Source organism: Sardina pilchardus, chromosome 9 (assembly GCF_963854185.1).
Source record: "Sardina pilchardus chromosome 9, fSarPil1.1, whole genome shotgun sequence".
Classification (NCBI taxonomy): Eukaryota; Metazoa; Chordata; class Actinopteri; order Clupeiformes; family Clupeidae; genus Sardina; species Sardina pilchardus.
Window position 1 is genome coordinate 6305929 of NC_085002.1, and position 10215 is coordinate 6316143.

Sequence of the window (10215 nt, forward strand, 5' to 3'; positions counted from 1 at the left end):
ATTAACCAAATTTGGTGGGCTTGTGTGTACTTGCTACTGCTAGTCAGAGACAGAGCTCTGGCTAAAGGTGTGGCTCAGGGACTCTATAGTGCCACCTAGTGGGTCGTCTGTTGTGGTTGACTTATGCATCCACAAAAAATGAACCAAATTTGGTGGGCTTGTGTGTTAGCATGTTGTCTGTTGTGGTCGACACATATGCGACCCTGCAACACAAAACCAGTCGTTTCGGTAAAATTATTGTTATTGTGCTCACGTGAACGACCATAAACTAAGCTTTCCAACGATATGTATATCGAGGGTATTAGCCTACACAAACTATCGCTAAGATAACCGCATCCAAAGTTGATATGGTTCTCACGATATGCCAGAAGAGGAGAAATCACCTTTTTAAGCAGCGTGGACAACGGCAATGACTGCAAATGTGTTGAATCTTTCGCTGGGTTTAACAGTCAAGACATACGTTTTTCCGTGAAATCAGTTCACGATATGAAACTGTAGACTGTATAGAGTCGAATTATGCGAAAACGTGAAATTCAACATTTTAACCCGGAAGTTTGTTTATTGTGGATTTTCTCAAAATAACATTGTGCGCAAAGTGACTGATTTTGCTTTATATTTATATATTTTTATATTCACGAAAATGAACCAAATTTGGTGGGCATGTGTGTACTTGCCCACCAATAAGCGCATGTTGCTTTGTTAGATTCCGAAATGTCACAGGTCCTTACCGCAGCTGCTCGGGCCCACCATCTCTGCTTACAGCTATATTTATTCTGGATTTTTAAATGATTTTACCTTGATTTATGCTTTCTTTTTATGTTTTAATTCTGAATGAATGATTTTGCTGTTTTGAAAATTGAAACCTGATGTGTGTGATCCCTCAACAATAGTGGAGAATTGCACTCAGGGTGAGTAGTTTGTTCCTTTTAAGTGCTATGTTCTGCCCTTGGTTGGGTAAAGGGAGATTCGGTGAGTAGGGCCCCTGTCTTTCTTAACCAAATAGACAGTATTTGTTTGCGGATAGTTTTTGTGTGGTGGTAGTCAGCGTCAGTGATGGCTGAGCTATCAGCCCTGGGCATTAAGGTCTCCCCAGGAAGAAATAAATTATTGTGTGCGCGCACATACAGGCCTACGTCAATGAATCTCCTAAGAGTGTGTTTGAGAAGGATCACTGGATCGCTAAATTAGACTCTGGCAAAGTCTATCTGTCAAGAACAGACCTGTATCTGTCTTTTAATTATTCCACCTGAAGTCTTTTATGCTTTCTTGTTGATTATTCTTTATTGTTAAAGAAAATTTCATCCAATTTTCACAGAACTTGGCAGAGATGATCTTCGGATCGAGTCCCACAAACAATACTGGCTAGATTTTTCAATTTCAAGTTTGTTTGCCCGTGACAGCCAATCAAAGATGGCAACGAAGCCGCAAAACAAGAAGCGGACTAACATCTCGGTGACGCTTTGAACACAACAAAACTTACAGTACCATTAGTCAGGATACTGTCCCAATCGCTCACAGCATTTTTTATACATATATATTGAATGCTCTAGCGCCACCGCCAGTTCAATGTTGGACATGCGTACATACACGTCATCCTTGACTCTTTTGTCTGATTTTAACGATTGAGGTGTCTGAATCCTTGAGAGTGCTTGTGTAACCTGCTTTGTGTGGAACCACCGCGGTCCAGCCCTGCACACGCCCGGACTCGAACCCACGAGACAGCAGCACCTCGGATCGGGAGTCGAGCGCGCTAACAATCCAGCTAAAAGCCCAGGCTACTAGCTTTCATGCCAGCAGCGCTCTTGAAGCGTCGGGGAGTGAGGTTTACTAACGTTCCACAGCATAGCTAACCAGCTAGCACCCGTTACACTTGCTTATGGCAACACCATTCCTGCTAGTGCACTTTTCTGCTTGCAGCTATATTTTTTATTACTCTTTGCCCATCTATGCTTTTACTCTGCTATTACTGTTTTGTTTTGTTAATGTAAAGCACATTGAATGACCTCTGTGTATGAAATGCACTAGCCTATATAAATAAACTTGACTTGACTTGATTTGACTAGGTTTGTGCATTGGTCAGCTAACAAGTAGCCTAGTACTAACAACATCCACATGCAATATGTAAGGGATAATGGACAACACGCCGTTCAATTATACAAAGTTAATGCGCGTTATAGAGGGTAAAACGGACCGACGCGAAGTGGAGGGACGTTCCATCTAGAAAACGAGTTTGGCGAATTAATATTCAATCTAACTCCTCTAGCTTTGCTGCCATCTTTTCAGTCTTCCTTGCTTAAAAACATGCCCACAATGAGTCATTAGTTAATGAATTTTGAAACATTGTATGCCAATAACCAGCAAATATTGATAAAGTAGCCTAGTTTCGTGCATAGCCTATTCTCTCTCCTGCTCAAACAAAACGTGTGCACTTGCATTTAGAAAAAGAGTTTTCTTTTACCCCCACAACTGATCAAAACAGCTACATGAAAAATGGTTGGACTAAAGAAAGTAAGGGCAAAAGAGGGCAAAAGTTTATTCAATCACTCTTTATTTTTTACAGTGCATCATGTCCTTACAAGCTGCCATTACGAACTATGTCACCAGTGTGACACCAAGGAACAAAGAAAATAGGTTGATTATTGGAAAATATGATGATGAAATGTGAAGGGTAAGGTGTCTAATGGTGATTTTTATTATTGTTATCATTTTGCTCTACATTAAACCAGACACGCAGTGTAGGCTACAGCTGCTGACTGACACACCTGTGCTGTAACCATGGCACCCACAGACGGTAGGCTATACTGCTAATCAAATCTGAGCAAGAAACCCCCCTTTAAGCAGATCTCATGGTAAGCATTAACATATTTCATGAAATTTATTAAAACACTATTCAAAATTCAAAATACTTACATCACTGATGATTAAATTTAGAAATGAATCACACAATAATGCATCTTAAGCATCCATAAAAGGATGAATAAATTATTGTTGCAATTCACTGTGTCCTTGAAAAACAATAACCCCATAAATTCACACCCACAAAATGATCTTACTGATAAAAATTAACCTTACTGTGATTTCTGGAAGTGAGGTAGGCTATCTATCTATTATCTAAAAAATAATAACAAATATTGTTTCAAACTACATATTTTGTTTGGTAATACATATTGTAGCATTTTTTAATTTGTCCAAGTTATCCTGTCAAAACACCAGGAATCATAGTCCAATATCTTTATCGTACTGCTATAGATTTACTAGCATTGCATTGTTCATCTTCCACATAGATATATGCATGGGTCAGTGATCTTACAAGGCTGGTCATTACTTCGGCACATTTAGGTTTTGATCTTTTGAGAGTTGAGAGCCAACACAAAGTTGATCACTTTAACAAAATGGTGGCATGTGGCAGATACAGTAGATTTTTCGGTAACACTTCACTTGCAGTCTGCCCACAAAGACTTGTAACCACCACCGTCACCGAATCAACAGATTGTTTGATGATAATTTGAGCATCTGTAGATAGTCTCTGAGTGGACAATTAAGTGTGACCGATGTTTCTGCTGTGTATTATATGATATGGCAACAAGTCTTCTGCTAGGCAGGTGGGAACAACGAAAGATTCAAGCGAAATGTCTACCTTTCTTTAGCCGTAACATGACTCAACATCATTCACGTATTTCAGCTTTTCAGACCTGTCAAAGCTGTTTTAAGCAGGATAAAATGGGTCAGAATGTCTGAGATGCTACAATTTCCCACTGTGAACGTACACTGCAAAAAGCTACCACTGATCGTTATCAGTTTCTGTATAAATGTGCAATAGTAATAGCATATCACATCATTGTGAAATGTCGTGTCATCACATCATGTTACAGTACATTTTCTACATGATTTTTTTATGTTCCTTCGGATAAAAGCGTCCACCAAATACTTCAACTTAAAAATGGAAGGATGAGAAGGATTGTGGCACTGCACTCAAAGAGATGAAAGTTAGAGCAGCAAAGGTAAGGGTGCTTTAGTCATGGGCAGTTTTGAGTCAAGTAAAGTCAGCTTGTAGACCTAAATCTTCAACAGATATTGTTACATTATTTTTCTGTCTTATCAATAGTATTGTAATTTCAAGGTACAGTGTGGCAGATGTATGCGGATCTATTAGCAGAAATGAATGTAGTATTCATAATTATGCTTCCATTAGTGTGCAATCATCTGAAAGTACAAATTGTTGTGTACTCATTAGCTTAAAATGAGCCTTTCATGTTACAGTGCCCTCCACAATTACCTCCCAGTAAAGATGAGTAAAAGAGGGTTATACAAAAATCTAATTTAGGTAATTTAACTTCTTTAACTGAACACACTGAAAAGAAATGAGGAAAAGTTTACCATCAAGTGACAGAGGGACACCCCTGTATTTAACACTTTGTACAACCTCCCTTTGTCGATAAACAGCAGTTAATCTTCCCTTATAACATCTCATAACGTTCTCAGTACAGCTCCACCCACTGTTTTTCTATGGACTTCAGATCAGGGGACTAAGACTACCCAAGCAGAATCTTGATTTGGTGTTCAGTAAACCATTTTCTAGCAGGTTGATCTGCACATATTTTTGGATCGTTGTCCTGCTATACGATCCAATCACTGTTGGTGTCTTGGCAGAGGCAGCCAGTTTCCATTCAGGCATTTCATTGAGTCCATGATCCCATGTGCCCTAACAAGGTCCCAAGGGCCCTTGGAAGAAAAATAGCCCCACATTATAAAAGACCTGCCATACAGTACGTAACAGTTAGATGATTGTGCTATGCTTTTAAATATATTCATCCTTTTAAAACTAAATCCAAAGTGAGTGTTTTTTGCCAAAATGCTTCATTTTTATTTCAATTGGCCAGTAAACACAACTTAGTCAAAGTCTTCTTAGCAACTTGCTTTTGTCATTAAATAAAAGAAAAGGCTTTTGAAGTGGCATCTAGTGGGATTGTTTGTAGACATGGTGACTCCAAGATGCTACTATTTGGCGACACTCTCTAATACTGGTCCTTGGAGACTTTTTTTAAAACCTTTTTTCAATCCCCATTGTGCATGGGGGCAAAATCACCATTGGCTCTCAACCAGCTGTGTGTGTCACTGCTCCTGTTGTTTGGAATGTTTTAGCAATTCCCCTAAATGTAGATTCAGGCATTAAAGCATAGCTCTACTTGAAGGTCAAAATTCCTTTCAATTGTGGCCTTTTTTATGAGGTATTATATTTTTCTCCAGATAGTTATTTGAATTGATGGTTGGATTTTGTACATTGTTAAATGGTGTGAAATTATGCTGATTCACAAAAAAAACCTTGATTTATTATAACCCTTTTACAAATATTTTCCAGGGGCACAAATTATTGTGGAGGGCACTGTACGTCGGGAGGGAGTCCTCTTACATGGTGTCTGCCATGTTGAACCGCCATACCATTGGTAAGAGCGAAAGAATCAAAACTCTGGCTCTAAAAAAACGGTTGCCCCTCATGCTTGGAAAGGGAGGGGAACAAAGTAGTTCCTCGTCATCACCTAAAACTCTCCAGAAAATAGAAAAAGTTGAATACAGCAACAAATATTGAAGCACAAAATTGAGGTATAGGTGGTTGTGCCAGACCATTCATTTCCACCTTAAGTAAAAATAAAAATGTCATCATTAGTTAAAATTTTAGTTTGATCTTTTTTATGATTTTTTTTATATATGTAACCATTTATTGCATTCATTTTAGGGGCAGCAGGGAACTCGACTTGACTCTCTGTCCATCTCTCTTGCTCTCCCTTATGCTCCATACACACCACAAATTAGATGATTACTAAATTAACAGATAAAATGGGAGTATTTATAAAGACTAAAAAAAAAAGTGAAGCAATACAGCTGTAATAATGATGTCTGTTAAACTTGCATCTCCAGTTCCACTCCATTTCCCTTGAACTCATTAGAAGGTGGAGAAAGTGATGTGGCAGGATTCAAAGGGCATCGTTCAGCAGTCTGCTTCAGATTGAGGTTCTGATTCTGGATGTTGTCAGGACGGCATAGATGTTTCAGTGTCTGGAAAGAAGAGGTATTTGTGCTTTACATTTAGGACAAACAGAAATACAGATCAGCCAAGAGGCCAAAGTAGGGTTCAGAGTCAGACCAAAGATTTGCGACGAGACAAGCTTTGACGTTCTAAAACCTAAAAACTGACTACAGTGTATGCATGTTGAATGCTTTGCAACGGCTTGCAACTACAGTACGTGCAACATTTAATTCACATTGCAACTCAGGAATCTTTGGTGTGAACTAGGCTTAAAGAGTCACTTCACCCCATAACTCCACCCACTTCACATTTCTGAAAAAGGCTTTCAAAATGGGCGAGACGTTCTGAAATTTGGAGAGGGAGTGCAGCACTGCTACAACCAATCAACCATAGTGATTTCGTGTCAGTCTGGGAATGAGTGCTGCAGACATGGCTTATCACAGGTAGGCTAATCAGGGCAGCAGGTGTTGGGGCGTTTCATTCCTAATTTGTAACGACCCGGTGACGTAGTGTTGGACGAGAAGTACAGGACTTCGTCGGCATTCCAATAGCATTTTGGACCAACATGCCATGGCATGTTTCAACCTGTAGTATGCGCGGAGAGCAATATCTCCAATACAAAATCAGACGAAATGTTACTTTTGTCGAGAAACACGATTTCGCACAGAATTTTAATTAGATGTATTTGAAATGCGTATTTAATTCAAAAATCAAAAAATGAAAAGGAGTTTGTGACAAAATACGTTGATGAATTGTATGCTCTTGAGTATTAAAGTATTTCAAATACTTAAGAGAAAGTTGTATTTTTTATCCTAGTCGCTTGATGGTGTTTTAGGCCTCCACCTTTAACTTTAAAGGGATAATCCGGAGTGAAATGCACTTTAGATCAATTTTTCGGACTATTGGGAGTACATACGTTGAGTTGACACCAAAATCATGTCATTCGGATGTATTTTGAGAAAGTTCGAGTTCACCGTTTTTAGCCAAAACTCGTTAGCCTGTAAGTGACCGGGGCAGGTCCTTTCGCCACTACAAAACGCTATTTTTATACCTCTTCTACTGTTCCAAACAACACTACACTTACGTGGTAGTGAGTAGAGGGTCCCTAAAGCCAAACCGAAGTATCCCCACGTCTTTATGTGGTCGGATAGAGAGTCCAGAATGAATTTAATCGAGTCAGTACCTTTCCGGAAATGTTAGTAAAGTGTTGTGGAAGCGTTGCGCAGCTGCCGCAGCGACATTTCCGGAAGGTACTGACTCGATTAAATTCATTCTGGACTCTCTATCCGACCACATAAAGACGTGGGGATACTTCGGTTTGGCTTTAGGGACCCTCTACTCACTACCACGTAAGTGTAGTGTTGTTTGGAACAGTAGAAGAGGTATAAAAATAGCGTTTTGTAGTGGCGAAAGGACCTGCCCCGGTCACTTACAGGCTAACGAGTTTTGGCTAAAAACGGTGAACTCGAACTTTCTCAAAATACATCCGAATGACATGATTTTGGTGTCAACTCAACGTATGTACTCCCAATAGTCCGAAAAATTGATCTAAAGTGCATTTCACTTTAAGGCAGCGCTGCGACAATCAACTTCATGACTAACCCTGACCTTTGACTAGCACCTTCCAGGCAGTGCTGCTTTGAAGTTAATGGTGGGGTCAAAAAGTCCATAGATTATTACAGCCCGGGAGCCAGAACCTTGGTAAACCTGGTTTTGCTGTTTAACATTTTTGTTCATTGCTGTTTCTGCTCAATCTGAATAAGGAGGGTGCCCGGTGATATTCCCTGAGCTGCTCCTTATATTCAGCTCCTTAATTACCTAAATAGCGATTTGTCCATAAAAATGCCAATTTCATTACCCTTTTGGAAGGACAGCATGAAATGTTAACCCTTTTTTCCTTTTTCTTGCAGTAGTATGCCACATTGCTACTTTCCTATATTCCTACTTCACAGGAGCCCCAATGTAGGGTAATAGACCCCTGCCAGTCAATCAGAAAATAGTATTTCTTGTCTCTTGGGGATACATTTTCAATAATATGCCTTGTAGTTTCTTTTACAGTTTTTGCCCGTTGCTTGAACACATTTTTCAAAACTTCGCCCACTGTGCCAAAACTCTACACACAAGTAAACATAACACAACACTAGGAAATATATCTTTCACATCTATGTCAAATTGAAACTCTACTATCAGTACCTAAACTCTGCTATCAAAACCTAACAATCCCTTGTCAAAGTATAACTCTGTTGACAAAATGAAACACACTTGCATCATATGCATACATTTTCAGATCGGGAGGAACACACTAGTCTACTTTATATAAAACATATTTGCTTGAATACCTATTGCAAAACTTCGCTCATTGTGCCAAAACTCTAAACACACGTAAACATGACACAACACTGGGAAATATACCATTCACATCACCATTTCCAATGGCAAAACTGAGGGCTTTTTGTAGATGGCTGATTGGTGTTCAGTTTTGCAAGTAAGTACGTTCAGGTGTGTATTTGAGAGGTTGCATTTACCCGATGTGTTTTGTATTTTGGATATATGTGTTTAACAAATGGTACTCTGAGATTTCATTTTTGAACGAAGTGTCTATGTATGACATAGAGAGTAGTATGCAGGACCAAGTGTGTTGCATAAAGGAGTAAGTGTGTTGCAGAATTGAAACTAGAGTGCAAAGCAGCACTTTTGTTTAAGGTATAGGTACATGTGTTTGAGATATTGCAACAAAACTTCAAGTTGTGATACTTTAGTCTAAGCATGGGTCTATAGTGTTCAAGCAACAGGCAAAAACTGTAAAAGTCGGTATGCTATGATTATTGTTTGGGTATTTTTGTATTATCAAATTACTAATTACTTATCATTTATCTTAATTAAATACATTTTTCACATAATTTCTTTCATGAGTCAGCCACAAAAAAATGGCAACAGCCAACAGCCAAGGATATGCAGTATTTCTGATACATGTATTTAAAATATCTATTTCAAATATAAAGTAGTATGTTGTCAGTTGATAGAAATATTAGCTAAATATTTTTGGTAAAACCAATAGCATATTTTTGGGAATGTGAGGACATCATAAAAGTGCATAACAATGAATGCAGCCTCTGACTGGTGCTGACTTGTAATTTGCCCGGAGTTGTTGTGATCAGAATATCGAGATTCATGAGGATGATTCAGTGCAAGCTTAGTGACTTGTAGGTTGCTCACGCACACACCAACCTCAAGTTTATTGAGAACATTAATCATCAGTTTCTTGAACTTTAATCATCCAATTGGAATACATGCAACAAGTTGCCCCATTTATCACCTAAAGTAACACAATGAAACATTTATTTAGTCAATCATTTTCCCTTGTGATCATAATATTGAGATTCAGGAAGATGAGTGAATTGTAGGTTTCTCATTCACATGAATCACTTTTCTCCACTTTTTTTACCGCTTGACAAGTTCAGATTTGACTTTTTGAGTGCATCTCTCATACAATATTTAGGCTAAGAGATGTAACAGGCTGATCATTGATCAGTTAACTGTGTGTAGGTTATGGCATGTCTCACAGGCAGAGAAAAGCTGTTTCTCTCAAACACCGTCCACTCAATCAACTGTCGACTACCTTTTAAAGAGTATTTAGTAAGTAAGTAAGAAAGTAAGTAAGTAATGTTTATTTGTATAGTGCATCTTAACGTGCACAAATGCAACCCAAAGCGCTTATTTTTAATTTAATGTTCAATTAAATACATTTTATTTAATTTTCAATTTAATGTTTTAGTATTTTCAAAATACAAAAATACAGTATTTTATTTTGATACATGGTGTGGCTTAGCCTGTCATAGCCTTCTGTAAGCTTCCGCTCAATTTCCATTTCCCTTCACCATTACGTCTGGGTCTGATCCATGGAGGTATTATAAGAACTGGAGAAAGTGAACAAGTCCCGCCCCCACTCATTTCAATGGGAATGCTAGGCTAGTGTAAATTGCCAAAATTGAATGATTTTTTCAGGCTTCAACATGGCGTTTCAAGGGGCTTGTTTCCGGTGCTGTTTTACTTAGCCAATTAAGTGCCAGGTTACTGATTGACGTAAGGTACAGAAGGAGAGCTTGTGCCCACACTAAGCTCGTGCATGAGCTGAGAGTGGAACAGCCACCAATCAGCATGAGGAAAACGGCACCGGACATGATGTATTT

General features: G+C 38.7%; 1 protein-coding gene across 5 annotated transcripts in view; it reads right to left on the minus strand.

Moving 5' to 3' along the window:
- Positions 1 to 2531: 2531 nt before the first annotated feature.
- Positions 2532 to 10215, minus strand: part of LOC134092522 (sodium- and chloride-dependent GABA transporter 2-like) — a 36703-nt gene continuing 29019 nt past the window's right edge. For all 5 annotated transcript variants that reach the window (XM_062545428.1, XM_062545424.1, XM_062545429.1 and 2 more), the window contains one exon: positions 2532 to 6054. In XM_062545428.1, the coding sequence (XP_062401412.1) occupies positions 5899 to 6054 (156 nt within the window). In that variant the 3' untranslated portion in view covers positions 2532 to 5898. The remainder of the gene's footprint in view (positions 6055 to 10215) is intronic.